This window comes from Protomyctophum parallelum, assembly GCF_964188405.1.
Source record: "Protomyctophum parallelum genome assembly, chromosome: 2".
NCBI classification, from domain to species: domain Eukaryota; kingdom Metazoa; phylum Chordata; class Actinopteri; order Myctophiformes; family Myctophidae; genus Protomyctophum; species Protomyctophum parallelum.
The window spans coordinates 57,087,374-57,108,542 of record NC_139699.1 but is presented as its reverse complement, the minus strand read 5'-3'; the positions used below and the strand labels follow the sequence as shown (position 1 = coordinate 57,108,542).

The 21,169-nt window shown below is 42.4% G+C and overlaps 2 protein-coding genes across 3 annotated transcripts in view; one reads left to right on the top strand and one right to left on the bottom strand.

Moving 5' to 3' along the window:
* Positions 1–378: 378 nt before the first annotated feature.
* Positions 379–1,032, top strand: LOC310854694 (GTP-binding nuclear protein Ran-like; the record flags this gene model as incomplete). Its single annotated transcript, XM_083759369.1, has 1 exon — positions 379–1,032. The coding sequence occupies one exon, from the start codon at positions 379–381 to the stop codon at positions 1,030–1,032; it is 654 nt and encodes a 217-aa protein (XP_083615495.1).
* Positions 1,033–3,993: 2,961 nt separating this feature from the next.
* The window catches only part of tek (TEK tyrosine kinase, endothelial), a 37,483-nt gene continuing 20,307 nt past the window's right edge, over positions 3,994–21,169 (bottom strand). For both annotated transcript variants that reach the window (XM_083759693.1, XM_083759692.1), the window contains exons 9-26: positions 19,587–19,734; positions 18,177–18,335; positions 16,072–16,206; positions 15,510–15,640; positions 14,880–15,045; positions 13,845–13,942; positions 13,101–13,178; positions 12,174–12,345; positions 11,491–11,654; positions 10,450–10,666; positions 9,521–9,631; positions 8,984–9,174; positions 7,864–7,977; positions 7,699–7,769; positions 6,879–6,919; positions 6,173–6,269; positions 5,881–5,980; positions 3,994–5,170 (exon numbers count right to left, since the gene is read on the bottom strand). In XM_083759693.1, coding sequence (XP_083615819.1) covers positions 5,096–5,170; positions 5,881–5,980; positions 6,173–6,269; positions 6,879–6,919; positions 7,699–7,769; positions 7,864–7,977; positions 8,984–9,174; positions 9,521–9,631; positions 10,450–10,666; positions 11,491–11,654; positions 12,174–12,345; positions 13,101–13,178; positions 13,845–13,942; positions 14,880–15,045; positions 15,510–15,640; positions 16,072–16,206; positions 18,177–18,335; positions 19,587–19,734 — 2,268 coding nt within the window. In that variant the 3' untranslated portion in view covers positions 3,994–5,095. The remainder of the gene's footprint in view (positions 5,171–5,880; positions 5,981–6,172; positions 6,270–6,878; positions 6,920–7,698; positions 7,770–7,863; positions 7,978–8,983; positions 9,175–9,520; positions 9,632–10,449; positions 10,667–11,490; positions 11,655–12,173; positions 12,346–13,100; positions 13,179–13,844; positions 13,943–14,879; positions 15,046–15,509; positions 15,641–16,071; positions 16,207–18,176; positions 18,336–19,586; positions 19,735–21,169) is intronic.

Sequence of the window (21,169 nt, the reverse complement as noted above, 5' to 3'; positions counted from 1 at the left end):
TGTCACAAGGCAGGTTTTCATAGTAAATGTAAAATAATACACAGTTGCTATCACCATGTCCAAGGTACATCTGTGATATCTCAACACATCAACTTAATTATCATATGTTCACTCTGAGACTGAGTTAGATTTCTTTTAAACCAACAAACTATAGATAGATGATGATTTGAATGCACAGAACATGAAAACTAGTCTACGGTTGCTGATGGTCAATAGAGGTGCGCTCTGAATTCAACTATTCTATATTTGGAGACATTGACAATGTCTCAGCCAATCCAAAGTGATGTTGTAACTAGCTGTGATGTTGTAACTATAGCTGTCATGTTACTCACAACATAAAAGAGAGTCCATGCCTCTTTCCCTGCAAAACCGATAACAATGGCGTCAATGGCGAAGGATGAGCAAAGTGTTCAGTTTAAACTTGTGTTGGTGGGTGACGGTGGTACAGGAAAGACAACTTTTGTCAAGAGACACTTGACAGGAGAGTTTGAGAAGAAATATGTGGCCACCCTTGGAGTGGAGGTGCACCCACTGACTTTCCACACAAACAGAGGAGCCATCACCTTCAACGTGTGGGACACGGCTGGACAGGAGAAGTTTGGAGGACTCAGAGATGGGTACTACATTAATGCACAGTGTGCTGTCATCATGTTTGATGTCACATCACGAGTCACCTACACCAACGTCCCCAACTGGCACCGTGACCTGGTACGCGTTTGCGAGAACATACCCATAGTTCTCTGTGGCAACAAGGTGGACATCAAAGACAGGAAGGTCAAAGCCAAGAGTGTAGTCTTTCATCGCAAGAAGAACCTGCAGTACTATGACATCTCTGCCAAAAGTAACTACAACTTTGAGAAGCCATTCCTGTGGCTGGCAAAGAAGTTGATCGGCGACCCTAACCTCGATTTTGTGGCGATGCCTGCTCTCGCTCCCCCGGAGGTCCAGATGGACCCGTCTCTCGTGGCGCAGTATGAGCGCGAGATCCAAGCTGCGTCGGAGGTAGCGCTTCCAGAAGACGATGAGTTCTAAGCCGTTCCCCCACCGTGAGGATGTTGGATCCTTTACAGTGGTATACAACATCTTACAACTTTAATACCACTTTAGATTTTTTTTTTTTGTGAAAATCCTCCCAGGCAGGACCTGCATCACCCTGGACTGCATGGAGCTTTCGCCCCAGTCGGTGTGATTTCTGGTCTAGAGGGGCGGATTCAAATCACTGATCTATGCGCCCCACGTCTACCCCCTCCTCCCCTTCCACACATGCAGCGGAGGATACTTATGTCGCTAAATTTGGAGCAGCCCCTATGCACCATTGAGCATGTCCAGGCTCAGGTCTATGACAAAGAAGATAATCCTCCCTGCCCCCAATTTGGGAACCCTTCTGCAAAAATCTGCAAAAATCTGTCTCATTACTTTGACCGGCGGAACCTGATCTTCGGTGGTAAAGCAGCTGGAAGATAGTTGCATCCTGACTCTGACTATACAACATCCAGGAGGAACACACCCTCCATCTTATTGTGTCTGAGTTGAGGCCAGTAGCCTATTATTCCACAATCTTTTTTTTTTGTGGTGATACTTTCATAAAAGAGAGGTTAGGGCACAGAGAGGGACCTAGGGCAGAGAGAAGGGAGTGTAGAGGGACACAGGGACCCAGGGCACAGAGAGAAAGGCGAGGTTGAGCCAAATACGTCAAGGCCAAGATCCAGGCCAAAGAAAAGGAACCCCCCCTGACCAAACAGAGGCCAATCTTTGCTGGTTATAGCAGCTAGAAGATGGCTGCACCAGCAATGCCTTGCTTTGGTAGTTCATGTTACGTCATGTGGCAGTCAAGTCTATGGACCTATGATGTATTGTGCGTGCCCTCCCTGTGACGTCACATATTGTGCGTGTCCCCCAAAGGCGCACCCCTCACTTCATACGAGTGTGATTTTTAAATCTCCGACCAGCTGGAAGATTATGTTTTCGCCTGATCTGTCCGTGTGTCTCTGTTTTTTGTTGTTACAACTAAACCCGTGCTGTGGGTTAAAACTAACCCGTGGCAGGTTAAAACTAACCTGTGGCTCCCGACATGCATGGAAGGTTACAACTAACCCGTGGCAGGTTAAAACTAACCCGTGGCTTCCCGTGACTCATGAATGTTAGGACTGTTGTTCACAAAGATGCATACGCACACCTTGTCCTTGTCGCGGTGCCGGACAACGGGAGAGAACTGGAGAGGGAATCTTGGAAAAAACTAAAAAAAAATGGCCGCACACGCTATAGCCAAAGTGACAATATCTTTATTAGGACGCACACAGCAGATCAATCCAACGTTTCGGCGGTTAACCCATTTAGGCCTGACGTTGAAAAAAAAAGAAAAAGTATTCTGAAAGAATATATATTCATTCAAGAGTTGTGCCGCATTTTCACGATACAAAAAGAAAATAGCAGACCTACAAGCTCGTAGCGCGCCACTCGGTGGCGCTACTTTTTAGGTAATTTGTATTTGTATTTTTCATGCGTTTTGAGGGGCGCTAGCCCCTCCAATGCATGGCTTTCCGAAATTACGTCATAGAATCGATCAACCAAGTCTATGGATGTTTGTTTAGGGCAGTAAATAACAACTGCTGATATAAATACTGCCCTCGCTGCGGCCCTCACTTCAGATGAGGGCGGAGAGGGGAGACACGACGGGAGTTAGATTCAAACTTGGGTGCTTGCTTGAGGTTCAATTGCACTAACATGGTGAAAGCACTAACCCCGTTAACACTGGTATGTGTGTCAGGTCCCAGTTGCCTGTGCTAGACCTCATTGAATTTCCGCTTGCAAGCCAGCTTTGTGAGTATTGCTAACATAGTTCTGAGGAAGTGACATGGATGTGACGTAGATTAATGGCAGCCTGTGGGAAGTGATCTATATTCCACAAGTTTCTGAAAACATTTATGTGAAAAATAGGCATATTGATTCATTTCAAATTGACACATTTTACATGTCTGTGTCCAGAGCTAATCTAGCAAATCACTGGACTGATCAGAACCAAAGGTTTTGTGCATATAGTGCCAGTAAACACAGAAGTACATCCGCCAAAGGGACTCCGATCTGAATGAGACTTATTTGGAGTCGTATGACATAGATACGTCATACAGTAGATACGTAATATGTCATAAATGACCAATGGCCCAGGCCGTAGCGTAACGGTCTGGGCACCGGACTGGTGATCCAGTCGCGGTGTGCCGCGGGTTCGACTCCCGGACCCGACACGGCCTTTACCGCATGTCATCCCCCCATCTCTCTCCCGTTTCCTGTCAGCCTACTTTCTATCCCTTAAAAAAAAATCAATAAAGGCGTAAGCCGCAAAAAATATCTTAAAAAAAAATAAAAATAAATGACCAATGACTGGCCACATGTGGTCCACAATCCACACTAGACCCACGCTGTTCCCATGCTGTGGACCCAGAGGTCCACCATTGTATTTTTTGTTTAAAATATAATAATAAATATAATATAAAGATCCTGCCCTAGTGCATAGGCTACTACTTTGCTCAGCAGCAGACTACATTTGCTGCTGAGCAAAAGTAGTGTGCACTGTGCTGTGCAGGATTTTTCATCATTATTAATGGTCATATTTCCTAAAGTTTTAAACTTGTTCAAATGTACTGTAGCCTATATAATATCGTTGCTGTCGGGCAGAAACCTTATCTGTCCAAAACTATAGACTCTTGAGACAGTCTGTTGACTGTTTTTCCTTTGTTTTGCCAATGGGTTCACAGATTGGTCCAAAACTTAAAAACTTAGGCCGGCGCCGGATATATTATAACGCTTCGTCAGTCTTCTGGGTCGAAAGAATAGCGGAAGGCGGAGCTTCTGCTTCTTGACTGGGAGGTCAAAGGGGCTTGCTCGAGTTGGATTTGGGCATAGGAATGTGGTGCCTTTTTCGTACACACACAGCCCAAAATGAAACAAATGAAACAATTGTCAGATCTTTTTAGATTACAGTTTTATTCAGGGGCAGGTACACAACATTGTGCATTGGCAAGATAAACTTTTAGAGACATATTCACAGTAGACCTGCTACTATTAAAGGGTTAATGTAGCTAGGATAAGACAACAGGTTATAATCATACTAGTCTTAAAAACTAAAACAAACACATCTTTGAAGTTAATAGAGTGGTAGCCTACATTAAAATGTGTAGTCCTAAAATCCAGAAGAGGGTTATGGGTTCACTTCATAGTTCATACTGTATCATTGACCGGATTTGCAATGCTTTTCCTTGTAGGGTTATTACGATTCATTGAGAAAACAAATCTGTGTTTAATAATATTCAAACCCTGCAAAGGGAACACATGGCGGAGGTAATCTCTGGGTTGACATCCCTTTAACTCCATTACGTACAGCACAATAACAACACATAGCCTATCATTCTAGCATGTTAAGTGTGTTTACATGCACATTGGTATTCTGATATTATTCACATGCTCAGATGCATTTCAAATAAGATTCGGTGCATGTGAATATTTACAGCAGCAGGGTAAACCCATCTTATCCAGATTAGAAACCTGAATATGAGATTAAATACAGGATACTGACAGTGACATGTAATGTGTCAATAATTTTCTTTACTGCTGGATTTGATGGTCTGTCTATATTCTACTGTCATGGCAATATTTTTATTTGCTCTGGTGTGAAGATCATAATCCGTATAATTGATTTTCCCTGAACGCGTAAATACGAAACGCTAAGCATGTACGTCTGTAGCCTACACGTGACATCTAGATATGTGTTTGTGCTTTGGTACTGCAAAGTACTGTACACACCAAGTGATTTAAGTTCAAAATTGTAGAAGTTGCCTTTTAGGGATCCAACAAGCTTGCACATTAGTAACCTGCATTTAGTTTACACTGCATGTTGCCCAGGCATTATGAGACTGAATCAGGAGAAGAAATTAATGTCTGGAAAAATAGGTACAATCAGAGTGCCATTCAATGCCATTATAAGTAAGCTCGATAGTCTTGTTTTTAAGATTTAAAATCTTTTTTTAAATGAGGTCCATACAGTATTTATTTGTTACATTGTGTGAAACAGCAATCAGCGAAACGTGATGCTGATTCAAAGTTATCCAGCCTCCTCAGCAGAGCAGTCGATCCCAGCGTACGTAAACTTCTCATAAAGCGTTGTGTTGACATATGTCTGGAAGATGACAACATAGATCACAACTGAGTTTATGGATAGTTCTTTAATAGTCAGAAGTTCTGAAAGTAATACGTACCGTAGGATGTTTGTATTGTAGATCAGCTAGCATACACACGCATGTTGCAGTCTATCTAAAGCAGAACTCCTAAGACTTTGGGTTCCCTTCTCCCAAGCTTCAGACAGATTTTCTTTAAACATCTTGGAACCTTCCTCTCTCTTTAACCATGAGCAACCCTAGCATTAGCTATTCTGAGCATACTGTAACATTTAGTGAAAGTAGCACATGCACCTGTGATGCTTCCCACTAATGCGTTAAGGCAGATGATGCAGTGACAGGTGATTGACAAATGCACTTCAGGGAATAGCAGAATTATTAATACCTTGTCTTCTTTAGTACTGTAAAGTATTTCCGATTAATTTGTACATGAGTTAAATGTTAATAATCTGGAATCTTTATCTGAACAATTTCTAGTCACTTCCATTTTCTGCTGATCTGAGAAGAAGGCCACACATGTTGCACACTTTTCTCTTCCTGCATTGGCTATTGTGTATCTTCTTATTCCTGCTATAGGTGTAATTAACTTTTTTTCCCCTTCAACTTGATTATAAGGATTTAGTTTAAATTAAATGTTTAAACATAGACAGATGCATACAGATGCACATGTACTGTAGTGTAGACAGGAATACAGTATGGGTGGATACAGTACCTTCCTCTCCTCCAGCATTCTGTTGAGGCAGATGAGGGTTTGGGAGAAGGATGGTCTCTCATAAGGCTTTTCCCTCCAACACTGCCGCATCAGGTCATATCTGATGATAGGATAATAGTTTAGTGGGGTCCAGGGACCCCCAGGGTTTGTTCTTAAATGAATATTACATGAATTCATCTTTATTATAAAAATAAACCTAATTTACTATGACCTCAAATGTTGTAAAGTTGACGATTTTCTACATTTGTTGACGTGTCACTCTTTTGACTCTTTCTTTCTTAATTGTACTCACACTTCATCGTCACAGTTGAGAGGTTTCTCCAGTCTGTAGTGCTGTGGCAGTTTCTCATACAGCTCTGCACAGGTCATGCCGCAGTATGGGGTTCCTCCTGCAGAGGGCAGTGACACAAGACACAATTATCATTTGTGAACAGTTTATTTGTTGAGCTGCACAAAGCACATGTGTAAAACTATTATAATGAGGCTCATCTTGGCCAGCTGGGCCGTGGCTCAGCGGTCCAGGCACCTTGGCCGGCAGCCCGAGCCTGGCAGTGTGCCGCGGGCTCGACTCCCGATGCCGAAAGCCTTTAATGAAGGCGAAAGCCACAAAAAAAACATGAAATGAGGCTCATCTTTCTTATCTCTACTTTTGGAAGCGCGTTAGCTGTACAGTATACTTTCATTAGTATTTTGTGACAGTGTTCTTTTGTATTGCATTTGATGTCATTGCTTTGAATGCAGTGACCTTGCCATATAACTTGCCTGAGATAATCAAAAGACAACTAGATAAAAGTGCCCCTCAGGGCTGACCAGGGCAGGTCAGGTTGTGGCCTCCTGGTGGCGCTATAATAGGCCAATGTGGACGCCTTGGATGGCAATTGGATGACTTGAGGCATGTTGTTCCAAAAATGTGTTTTGCAAAAAATCCACATAATGTTGATTAGCAAAATATTTACAAATGCATGACAGACGGATTTAAAACAAAAATAGATTCAAACCTAAGCTGACAATCTCCCAAAGCAGAACTCCATAAGACCACCTGAGAAAAAAGACAGAGAAGGCAAGTATTAGGTAAAATAAGTAATTTCAGTTGATTGTCTCAGTGACTTGGGGAACAGATTTATTCAATTCCACTTATTTACCATTTCTCCATCCAGACAGTTGTTTGCAGTATGTTCTTCATTGTAAATTAAATGTAACTCTCCTACATTAGAAAAATCACACCCGTGTGAAGTGAGGGGTGCTCTGCTTCTTATCAGCGTACATCATCATACATCATCTCATTCCGGCCAATCAGAATTTGCGTCCTGGTCCTCACCTTCTCAATGTTTGTGTTTACACAAACACTCAAAATTGTCCATTCATTGTCAATGGCATTTAATGTTTGTGTTAGGGCAAAATTTACACACACCAAAAGCTGGAGAGGCTATCTACGAGGGCTGATCAAAAAGTTAAAAGACAGCATTTCTTAGAATAATGCACATACAGTTTTATATATTGTCCCATTCAATGTAATGCTCCGGATGTTATGCATTAAGTCCCAACATCCCTGCCAGCAATGCTGGAAGGGACTTCAAACATCTTTTTATAGATTATTGGAATGTAATTAAACTTTTAAACTTTACACAGCTTTGTGGTCAACTTTTGATTTTAAAATGTGCTTTCATTTAAACATCCTACTTTTAAACAGTAAAATCATCAATGAAGAAATGGAGCCGTAAAAGGTCCATCTATAAAGACCTCTTGCTCGGACTCTTGCTAATTAAGGCCTTCGCTTTATCTGACATTTGCATCAGCTCTGTGTGATAAGATACTCACACGTCGCTGTTGGTGGTGTAGACACTGTAGTTGAGAGACTCAATGGCCATCCATCGAACAGGCAGACGACCCTGAGAGAACAACATCACACTGTTGAATCGGCTACAGGAATGAACGAGCAGTCTATAGGCACCGAAACCTGAATATAAAGAATTGATGATATACCATTGTTTTCTTGACGTAGACTTCTTGCCCCCTGGAAAGACCAAAGTCAGCTATTTTGGCAACGTAGTTTTCACCTACAAGAATATTCCTTGCTGCCAGGTCTCTGTGGATGAACTGAAAGGAGAGAAAGAAAGGAAAGGAGAGTTGTCATGAAACCCACATACATCTTATAGTCTTTAGCATGTACTTAGGTCGCATTCGCAGCTAATGCTTCGGTAGAATCGATGCGAATGGGCAGAGAAGTTGGGATTCTTGCATTTAACTTCTGCGGTTTGCCTTCACAATGCGCGGTCATCCACAGCAATTGGAAACGGCAGGGAACAGCAGGGAACTTCATCAATGTGTTCCATTCATAAACTACACAGTGAAATCTATAGTGTTAAAATAATACATTGGGTAATAGTTAGGACGTAAAATTAGGGTAACGTGTGTCTCTCACTCCTGTGTGCACACACGTGCACACATGTGCGTGCATGTGTGTGGGTGTGCACGCACTGTTCTTTTGCAGGGCATGTGGAGGCACAGCACAGACAGCAGCACAAAATGAATACGACCTCTGTTTACAAGTTTATCGACATGAAGAAAGTTCACAGTCCCTCCCCACACAGTGACAGCAGTGATAACAGTCCATGTTTACGCACAGACGGACTGAATATTCTGTACACTACAGTGTTTTTTTATCTGTTTCCTTAAGCAATTGATTAATGTACTCGTCCTCATATTTTAATGAGGGCTTTAGTCTCCTGGAGGAATGGAAGCGCTGCAGGGATCTGTTAGTGGCTCTTAGATGGGTGCTCTTTGGTGACCGGAATTCTCAATTTGGCCAATCACAATTTGCGTCCTCACTTTTCCGTCTTCACATTCCTGCCCTCAGTTTTTCTCAGCCAATCAAATCATCGCTGTGCAGTGATCAGCCAATCTCAAGCCAATGTTTGTGTGCACACAAACCCGGAAAGCTGGGCATAGGAGGGGCTAGCGTTTTTTTTGTTGTTGTTGTAAAATTTGGTTAATAAGTTTAGCGATAAGGGGTAAGGTGACGCCCAAGATAGGGCCCTTAGCCTCAAAGATTCCGTTTTCCTGGAAGGCAAAGCTGTCCCTTCATCTCTGTCACCTACAGTACCTGCTTTTGGCTGAGATAGTCCATGCCTCGCGCAACATCAGCTGCAAAATGCAGGAGCTGCTGTGAGGTGAGTGTGGAGGCCGTGCTGTTGGCGATGGCAAATGCTGGGTCGGTCTCCAGAACCCGACTCTTCCTCAGGAAGTCCAGTAAGTTACCATGGGGAGCATATTCTATGGCCAAATACAGGTATCCTGAAAGGAAGAGATCGAGCAAGAGTAATGGAGAGTGGAGGGTGAGGAGAGAGGAGATTGAAGGACGGTAGAAGAGGTGAGAGAAGCGGAGAAGAGTGTGGAAGACAGGAGGATAGAGGAAAGAAGAGCGGAAATGAAAGGAATGGAGGAAACAAAAACAAATGGACAAACAATTCAAATTAATCTCAATGCAATACAAACAACATTGGAAAACAGTATTGTGTGTGTGCGTGCGTGCACACACACACACACACACACACACACACACTCTCACACACACACACACACACACACACACACACACACACACACACACACACACACACACACACACACACACACACACCTCTGTGCTCGCAGGCTCCCAGCAGGTTGATGATGTTGGGATGTTGTCCTAGTTTACACAGCACCTCCAGCTCTCCAGCAAAGTCCCGATGGTCGTCCTTAGAAGCGTACTCTGGGAAGGGAAACATGATGATAAATGACTAAGCAAAGTAAAAGAATATATGGAAATGCAATTTATAATGAATTATTACAACCCCTATCACACAGGAAATTGTATTTACAAAACTAATTGGCCTAATAAAAAGATTAGCTTAAATACTAAAATAGGCGTAATATTAATTAATAGGCCAAGTAGTGATGGACATGAAAACTTGCATATTTCGGTATTCTTGGTTATCTCATGCTCACATCTGCTGATGCCTATATTGATTTTATTTTTGTTGATGCAGTTTTGTTTTGTAACTAAGAAAGTTACTCTTCAAATAGGGTAGGCATAATAAAGCCTCGGCTTCAGCCTACACCTTTTTGGTTACATATACCTTATGTATAAAGCAATGGCTGTGAATAAGGACAGTTTTTTTAAGTGATGCATGAATGGCGGACTCATCTTCTCATCTTCAAAGTGCTGTACCATTCCTTTCACAACAATTGTGCAGCCTCTCACCCTCAAGCACTTACAGCTGACGTCACTAAAGTCAATGAGGGTTCAGGGCTTGAAGGAGGCAATTGGGATTGGGCCTGAGAGATGTAGTCCAGGAAGTAAAGTAAAATATCTAAAACCACATATTACACACATAAAGACCCCCAGGAAAGTGTTCTAAACGTCATTAACATATATGTTTTTGCAAAAAGGGTTTCCCTTTAAAGCAACATTCGTTCTTTTTGCCTTGATAATCTATATAGGCCTACTGCATGTATCATCAATCAATAATTTATACTGTATTTACTGCTAAGCTATGAACTGACGTTGATTAATTAATTGCTGCCTACCTTTCATGCGTTTTATAGCCGCATCCATCCTGAGCCCATCCTTCTTGATGCGAGCTTTCAGGACCTGGCCAAAGTTCCCTTCCCCAATAATGTCCTGGAACTTGATATCGCTCCACTCCAGCGTGGGGTAGGCCAGGGTGGGCTCCGCGACCTTGTTGGGTTTCTTGTTAGGCAGGTTCATGGTGCTGGAGCTGAACTGGACCACCGGTTCATCTCTCTGTTAATAGGGTACATTTCATTTAAAACTACATCAATTACGTTTACTGTAGTTGTAGTTTAAAACTGGTGACATTTACAACATTTTCTAAACAATTACTACAACATTTAGTTAGTTAGTTAGTTGCTGCGAGAGTGAGGTCTAGCCAACACCAACTCGGGATTCCTGGATCGCTGCCCTCCACAATTTCCTATCCAACATCAGGTTCTTGAGCTCTGCAGTGTTGTCAGCCAAGCTGTGTTGTCAGCCAAGCTGTGTTGTCAGCCAAGCCAAGCCAAGCATGGCCTAGGCCCTAGAGCCGGGGTGCCCAAAAGGTAGATCGTGATCTACTAGTAGATCACAAAGGCTGTGCAGGTAGATCATATGGTATGGTACAAATATATTTAAGAAAAAACACTGTTTTGCATGTGCTACTTTGATTGACATCTATAAAGGGCCTGTCAGCTCAAACCCACAATGCAATACTTTGTGTACACAAACGTCAGTAGCATTACAAAGTTATAATACAAAAAAAACCCTACCAATTCATTAACATTTCCTCTATTTCCCATTCCAAGTGGGCTTGTCTCATGTCTTACTGTATGTAACTATTCCAAAGCCACTCGGGTACATTTTTAAACAAATTTCAGCAATGGGATCATCAATTCTTTGTGTGGGTAGATCTCGTTGAGCAGGTCAAGTCAAAAAAGTGTGGGCACCCCTGCCCTAGAGTCTAGGTCTAGGCCATGGGATGCATCCACCATGACACCCCTACGGCCCTCTAGGCCATGGGATGAGTAAGAGTAAGTAAGAGTAAGTAAGTACAAGTAAACACATCAACTCACCACTATGTTCTGAAAGGCCTGCACCATTCGTCTTTGGAAGGTGGCTCTCTTCAGCTGCAAAACGATGCAGAACGCCAACAGGATTGTAACGCAGGTCATTCCTGCTGAGCCCAGGATGGCAAAGACCAACATGTTTCCTTCCCCAGCTAGAGCACCGGACAGACCTGGAGAAACACACAGAGAGCTCACTGACCTGACCACTGACCACATGGTCACCACTCTTACACTTCTACAGCATACTGTACAGTAAATGAATGTACAGAACACTTTCATCTTCTTTGCTTATCAAGAGGAAGCTGCATTGTTCATTGTTGTGCATGTTATAAGTGAAATTTGTGATTGTTCGATTTGTTATCATTTGTTATTGCTGCACGCATGCACGCACGCACGGATGCACGCACGCACGCACGCACGCACGCACGCAGAGAAAGAAAGAACAGTACAGAAACAAGGACAGTACAGAAAAGTCTGAGGTGGTAATTGAACCCAAACATGTTGCATTATGCGTTATGTAGTCAAGATCCAAGAGTATTGACCCAAACCCAAATGTGTGTGGACTGGGTTGTTTAGCGGCAGGACAACATTTCCATCCAGATCTTACGACTGTTCTCCTGTGTAGTGAGCGTCTTTATGTTGGATGGATGGGTAGATAGCCTATAGATAGATAGGTGGGTAGATCTTACGGCTGTTCTCCTGTGTAGTGAGCGTCTTCATGTTGATGTGAGGTCTCTCCACACTCTCTCCCATGTTGTTCTCGCTCCACATCTCCACCAGGTAGGACGTGTCAGCCTTCAGTCCCCTCAGCTGGAAGTGACTGGGCTGATAATGGACCTGATCAGGCTGACCTGACTGGTGCTGGATTACATCACCATCACATCGCACATCACATCACATCGGCAGTGGCGGATATAAATACTTTTACTTAAGTACTGTACTTAAGTACAATTTTGAGGTATTTGTACTTTACTTGAGTGTTTCCAATTTCCAATACTTTTACTTCTACTCCACTACATCTCAGAGCCAAAATCTGTACTTTTACTCCACTACAATTATTTGAAAACTTTAGTTACTAGTTACTAAGTTAGGCCGCACACAGACGCCTGTGAACATAGACATTTCGTGCATAGATGTGCCACACAATGGTAGGCCTCAGGTCTCAGGCCTCTGAGCATGTGCAACACCATACCTCTTACACCATGTGTCCTTTGGGAAACCGGGCCAATGTTATTCCATCATCAACAACAACAACAACGTGTCCTTGAGCAAGACACTGAAGCTGTACCTCGTCAGTCACTGTCCGCTACAAATGAATAATCTTTCACAATCTAATACCTACATTTAGCACAGACTATTTACTTTTTACTATCTGCTAAACAAGTAATTGATTTAGTAATTTGTTATTTCATTTGCAAAGTTTCAATTGCAAAGAAAAATAGAATATCCTATATGAAGAAATAAAATATACAAGTATATTTGCATTTATTCAAGCTCCAATAAATCTCAAACTAAACATAACGCATACTGGATATGTATAGAAGCCGTATAGAGGGCATTACAGTAGAATGGAGTGTTTAGAATTTGAATATGAAAGATGAATATGAGATTATTACCTGGTATTCTTCTTGGACAGTGATTTCTGCTACCTGGCGGAAGTCAGGCACTGCTGTGTCCTGGAAACGAATCAGAACCTACAGTACACACCCAAACATAAATATACATATACATATACACAGTCTAACATAAATATATGAATACACTACACACCCAAACATAAATATACATATACACAGTCAAACATAAATGTATGAATACAGTACACACCCAAACATAAATATACATATACACAGTCAAACATAAATATGCATATACACAGTGAAACATAAATAATATACATATACACAGTCAAACATAAATATACATATACACAGTCAAACATAAATATACATATACACAGTCAAACATAAATATATGAATACACTACACACCCAAACATATATGGATCAATACATACACACCCAGACATAAATATATACACAGTCAAACATAAATGTATAAATACAGTACACACCCAAACATAAATATACTGTATGGATCAATACATAGAATACACTACACACCCACGATGGCATCAACGCCCACCAAAATACATTTTAGTCGACTAAATCAACTGTAGATGTCGACTAAAATCTTATGATATTTAGTCGACTAAAACTAGACTATCACTAAAACATTCCAGGTGACTAAAATGTGACTGAAACTAAATGAAAAGTATTGAAGAGATAGACTATGACTAAAACTAAAATAAAAATGTGCTGCCAAAAACAACACTGACACCCAAACATACAGTAATATACCTTATTAATGGAGTGCCCCTCAGGTAACATCCAGGTAATAATGGACGACGTGTCACTGATGTTACAGCTCATGATGTTCGAGGGAGGGCGAGGCAACACTGGAGACATATAGACACATAACACAATGTCATAAAATGTATTACTATATAGTTACTGTACTGTACTGTACTGTACTGTACTGTACTGTACTGTACTGTACTGTACTGTACTGTACTGTACTGTACTGTACTGTACTGTACTGTACTGTACGATCCCCGTTCCAACCTCTTCCTCTAGTCCAGTGGTTCCCAAAAAAGGACCCCCACATTGACACTAATGATCCCGCATGCCAGGGACCCCCCGTAAGAGAAGATTTTTACGGCTCTAGCAGTGATTCTCAACCCGTTTAATTTCGAGGACCACCAGTTTTACATGCATTTAGGCTACGGACCACCATTTAATGGCATTAAGGGACCTCCAATTGATATTGTAAAATCAAAGTAAATTGAACTCCGAGAGTGTACAAATGAGTGTACATTTGTACACTCTGAGTTACAGACCCATAAGGGTCCATTTGGTTTCCTACAGTAACTATCATTTAGCTGGGGACCCACTGGAACTCCGTCAAGGACCCCTAGGGGTCCCCGGACCCCACTTTGGGAAACACTGCTCTAGTCCTGATCATGTAAGTTGTTGTAAAGTGACTGCACACGAGTATTAACAACAAAATAACCAATGAATGTGTATATACTGTAGGCTATATGATGCTATCCGTAGATCTATATGTGGTTCCCAAACCTTTTCATGTCAAGGACCCCCAAATTGACACTAATTAGCCCCACGGACCCCCATTTGAAAAGATTACAGTCCAATAAGAGTCCATTTGATTCCACGCTATCATTTAGCTGCACGGGGACCCCCTGGAACTCCCTCAAGGACCCCTGGGGGTCCATGGACCCAAACTTTGGGAACCACTGGCCCTACTGTACTGTATTGTACCATCTATTCTCTGAACAAAACCACTGGGGGGGGAAAGAAATAGCCGAAACAAATTACCGTTACTGAGTGTCCATGCAGTGACCGGACGGCTGTCTTGACCGACAGCTTTGGTGACGGTCCTCACCCTGCACTCATATCTGTGTCTCGGCAGCAGCCCGTTCACCTCCAGGCCGGTGGAGTTTGCCGGTAAATGCTCAGCGTGGACACGGTTGGGATCCGAACTCTGAAATAAGTCAGTTAGTCGACAGTCAATATAGTGACTAATAATTTATTCATCCATGAATTTGCAGACAAAAACAGAAACATAGAAATGTGTTGTTCCACAGTGGAAACAATAACATCACACGTGTCAGACGGAAGTGGAACCCTGCAGTAAAATCAGTGCTACAGTAATTGATCTACTCTGTCCCAGAGTTAAATTAACACTTAACACCACACTAAACATATTCTTTTGTTACACCATCACTAAACATGGGTATATTTTACCCAATATAAAAAATCAATCAAAATATATTGCAGTACAGCAACTTGAGGTACTCTTTTCACAAAAAAACTAATGCTCCGGTTCGGGCTCTATCCTTTCAGTACTCTATGAATTAAATTCATTGAGGGCTTATATTAAGGGGAAATAGCCAATAATGCGCTTTTGCACAAAATCCGTCTACACATCCTCTGTGAAGCCGTTACCTGTAGACAGGTGACCACGTAGTTCCACTGGTCCTTAAAGGAGCTCTGTTGGACCCCCACGGAGTCCCAGGAGAGACGGAGCGAGGTCTGGCTCACCGCAGCCAGACGGAGAGACGTGGGGAGGGGCAGGTCTGCAGCCATGTCGGATATAATGGTGACAAGATACGGAGACTTTTGGGTTATTTGCGAGTAGGCATCAGTGTTGTTTTTTGGCAGCAAGCTTTGATTTTAGTTTTAGTCATGGTCTTTTGAATAGTTTTCATTTAGTTTGAGTCACATTTTAGTCACCTGGAATGCTTTAGTGTTAGTCTAGTTTTAGTCGACTAAATGTCATGAGATTTTAGTCGACTAAATTTGCGGTTGATTTAGTCGACTAAAATGTATTTCGGCGGGCCTCGATGCCGTCGTAATGGCGGATTTTATGCTTGCTGAAAATACAAGCTCACGACGCGTCGCGAGCTTGTAGATCGGCTATTTTCAGCATGCAACCAAGTGTAACGAAATTGGCGATATATATTTAGTAGACATACGAGGATGTGTGTACTGTATGTGTCAAAGTCACCTAGCATCATTGTGCTGAACGCTGCCTCTGGCCCGGGGTAGCCGGTCCCGCCGTTGCCATGCCGACTCAACTGCACGAACACCACGTACTGGCTGCTTGGGAGCAGCTTCTCTAATCGAACCAGCCGAGCAACCACTGAGAGACAAATACAGGAGACACACATGTGGTTACTGTAAGTGTGCTACTGTTAACCCATTCTGACCTGAGATCAGATTCATACGAGGTTTCCACTGGACACACACTGGTCTGATTAACCCATTCTGACCTGAGATCAGATTCTAGAAATGTCAGTCGCTCTTCGATTTTTCAAAAATAGCAGACCTACAAGCTCGTATCGCGCCACTCGGTGGCGCGATATGAGCTTGTAGATCTGCTATTTTTCAATAGCTAAAGCATAACATGATGCTGACACCAAAATGGGTGCCCGTTCAGAATGGGTTAAATAAAATAGGTGTATATATGATTGATACTGTAGAATGACTGATAGATGATATTATCATAGAGGGGTTGCCTATTATTGACCATGTCTCTCATGGTGTAAAAGTCTCAAAAGTATACAGATGTATACAACATGGATAAATAAATGAAAACCACAAAATCACTCACAATAAAACCGTAATACAAATGATGACATAATTAAGCAATAATTATGGCACTAACGGGTCATACTGGGAAATCTTCCCCACCCACTATAGAGAAGGCAACATGAGACAAACAAAATGCATACAATAAAATAAATAAACTAAATAACAATCATGCCGCAGTATCCTCCAGCCAAAGCTAAAGGACACTCCAAGTGCTGCTACAGTATGTACTGTACTGTACTGTACTGTACTGTACTGTACTGTACTGTACTGTACTGTACATGACACAAATATACAGTATGTACTGTACTGTACTGTACTGTACTGTACTGTACTGTACTGTACTGTACTGTACTGTACTGTACATGACACAAATATACAGTATGTACTGTACTGTACTGTACTGTACTGTACTGTACTGTACTGTACTGTACTGTACATGACACAAATATACAGTATGTACTGTACTGTACTGTACTGTACTGTACTGTACATGACACAAATATACAGTATGTACTGTACTGTACTGTACTGTACTGTACTGTACTGTACTGTACTGTACTGTACTGTACTGTACTGTACATGACACAAATATACAGTATGTACTGTACTGGACATGACAACAATGGCCATTAACCTTAAGCTAAACTATGGTAATAAATTAAAGGGACACTTCACCCTTTTTGCAAAAAGATATATGTTAATGATGTTTAGAAGCTTTAGAACACTTTCCTGGAGATCTTTATGTGTGTAATATGTGGTTTTAGATATTTTAGATTGTAGCAGTGAGCCTGTTGTCTCTGATGTCATGGACACTGGGCTCACTTCCTTCCTGGACTACATGTTGTCTCAGTAAGACAGCTCTCCCCCTATCCACAAGGAGGAGCAGTGCACCAAAGAATTATGGGAATGTAACGGTGCGGCTTATCTATGGATTTTTACAGCTAACGCAGAGCCATCTCAGGCTCTGAGCTAACGTAGCTGCGGCTTATAGTCCGGTGCGGCTTATAGTCCGGTGCGGCTTGTATATGGGATTTTCCCTAAATTTGGCTGGTGCGGCTTATATTCAGGTGCGGCTTATAGTCCGGAAATTACGGTATGTCAAATTTTAATAACTTTTCTTTCAGACAGCCAGCAATGGGTAGAGTCTCTGTGACACATCTAGCATTCGCAATCTGCATTCAAAGATGTTCCTAGAAGCTTTGTCATTGGTCGAAAAGAAAAAACCCGGTTGCAATGACTAACCAATCAGGAAGTAGACAGGCAAGTCGACCAATGACAAAGCTTCTAGGAAAATCTTTGAATGCAGATTGCGGCCCCTAGATGTGTCACAGAGACTACATTTTTTTGGGAGCGTTCTACTCATTGTTATTGACATATTATTGCTTATAGCAGCTTTAACTTTTAAAACCTAAGATGTGCACAGTGAAATCTGGAGTGTTCAAAATACCAAAGGGTCCATTCGTACTGTACACTGTCGGAGTTACTGTAAATAAACACATTACTGTATGGTTTCCGTACCTTCAACAGAGTGCCACACTGAAGTGTTGACTTGTTTGTAGAAGACTTTGACAGACTTCAAAGGTCCGTCACCCAGAAACTGGTCCACGTTGACCCAGACAGACAAGTGGTACGGTCCGCTAGTATTCAGGACCGGCGGATACTGGGGGGTGGGGGGCTCTGTGAGAGGAAGAGATGGAAGTGGGGGGGGGGGGGGGGGCATAGCGAAATAGAAGACGAGAGAGAATGAGGGAGGATTGTTGACAGAGACAAATAAAGAGAAGAGAAGAGATCCCAAAACAGATGCCCACTTAATGTTTAACAAGGTTCAAATATTGACCCCTATAACTCTCCCAACTGTCCTCCCTGCTGTGTGAATGATGCCCAGTTCTGGTATTCTGCCCTATATTTGGCATAATATGCTTGCTTGCTTCCATGCTTGCGTTCTGTTCATACCGTCAGGCGCCAGTAGAACAGAAGACAGAAGTAATTTTCCCTTTTCATACTTTTTTGAACTTGTATTTAACTAAAAATACATTGCATGGATGGACCTGGGACGTATCCTCAGTGATGCATCCTGAGGTCAACGGGGTTTCGGGTCTACCAACATCATACCCCTCACTCAGGCGACCCAGCCGGGGTTGATCAAATCCCGATTCACGTCCCAGTAGCTATACCCTCGATCAGTCCATCAGGGAATGAGCAAGGCCACACAATCAGTTGCTCCGGAACTACCCTGCAGAGACTGCGAGAACCAGATTCTGGCGCGTCGAACTAGGACTAGGCTCTGTGGGTTGACTCCTGTCCGGGCCCCTCCTACATCTCACCAGGTCCACTCCTGCTCTCACACCACTCAGTTCACACGGGTGTGATTTATTATTCATAATGGAAGTAAAAGGGGCTCTGATAAGGCGGAAGTATTGCTCAATTCTGAAGTCATAGACAAGACTCAGAGAATTGAGTCTGAGATCAGTGCATTGGACCTATACTGTTCCATGTGTATAGTGACTAGTGTTGTTTTCGTCGACTAAAACTAAGACGAAAAATGTTCGTGGACTACCTTTTTTCACTGCAGAAAACTAAATGGAAACTAAATGAAAACTAAGCTATGGTGACAAAAACGAAGACTAAATGTATTGACAATTTCGTCAGCAAGAGAGTCATTTCTTACACTTGGTTGCATGCTGAAAATAGCAGATTTACAAGATCACAGCGCATCGCAGCGCGGCGCATTGTGAGCTTGTAGATCGGCTACTGTACCACCAGTACAGTACAGTACAGTACAGTACAGTACAGTACAGTACAGTACAGTACAGTACAGTACAGTACAGTACAGTACAGTACAGTACAGTACAGTACAGTACAGTACAGTACAGTACAGTACAGTACAGTACAGTACAGTACAGGTCACTGTATGAACATGAACATTACCTTTGACGGTGATGGTGAACTCCCTCTCCACCTCTCCCGCCTGGGTGCGGACCTGACAGATCCAGCGTCCGCTGTCCCTAATGGTAATCTTTTCCACTCTGAAAATAGACGTTGTCTGGTCACCAATAGTACTCATTGTGTCAAACGCCTGTATGGAAATGACAGAAAAAAAGGAAAATCAAATAACATGTATTGTACCAAGCACTAAGGAGGCCTACCCTACTGTACTCCCCTCCATCTTTATGTCTGTCAAACAATCAAAACAATGTTTTGATTGTGCACATGTATGAAAACGCGGTCGAGGTACATGGCCCACCCTAGAGTCGGGTTCTGCTTGACGTTTGACGGGGAGTTGTTTGTTAACCACTGTCGCAAAATTGCAGCTTGCTCAGGGTGAGATCTCTTTACATGCACTCTGTCAGTACATGTAAAGTTGTTGTGATTTGAATTAAGGACACATTGTGATTAATACATATTAATAATATGAGTTGAATTTGAGAATACTAAGTGAGAAGATTATTTCAGACAAGCTAGAGCGGCATCTGCGTTCTTGCTCTGTAATCCATTTATTGCGAGGAAGGTAAGATGGGAGGCATGAAATTGTTCCAGCGGGTCAGGCGTGGAGGAACACAAGAGGATTTTAAATTCCCAGTGGGGAAAATAACTTGTTATTACCAGTTATTCTTTGTCATAAAAAGACTTGGATCTTTCATTATTGAAAGTGATCGGCAGAGTTATCGCTTTGATCTGGTGCCAGGAGAGTTGGCCATGTTTCAGATAAATAAAGGATATTGCAATCTCTCGATCACATCGCATTGGAATTTAATCCTGGCCCACATCTCGTCCATTTTATTTATGCATGTAGTTTCGACTTTTACAAGCAGGATACGGGACAGAGCAGGTCGAGGGCGCTTTGATGACCGGGAGGGTTGCTGGCTCGGGCACGGATTCAACAAACATGAGTATTCTGAATATTTTGAGCACCTCCGAAAATCTGTAACGGTTTAGAAGATAGAGCCATGTTTGAATTAGCGGTCATTTGATTTCTGGTATATCGACCAGGATAGAGAATTGGTCAGTTCCCAAGTTGTTCGCGGCGGTCATATTAGCCAAGAACAGTTGCGATATTCTCTCCTAAATGAAGTGCATACATATCTTAGCCGGGTCCTCTACTACTTGGATCCCAACCTATTTCGGACCTATGTTTTCCTTTTAGTCGACTAAATTAGAAATGAAAATTTTAATCTTCAGTTGATTTAGTCGACTTACATTTGAGCGAGCCGCCGTGATGCCATTGAAATGCCTGGTATATAACTCAGCTGTATGCAGATAGCAGATCTACAAGCTCAGAACGTGTCGTGCTGGCAATTAAGTAAAACTAGTACAAACAAACAGAAAACGAATAGTCTGAGCTATCAAGATGGCGCATCTGAACATGGTCACACCATCTGGATAGTGATGGCCATTAGTGTAATCATGTAGATCCCATACAACAGATGGATGTCCAGCTTAAGCACCCGGTTGGTTAGTTACAGTCCATATAGCCTTGGGGAAGCGCGCAGTATTCCATAGCCTGGACTGAA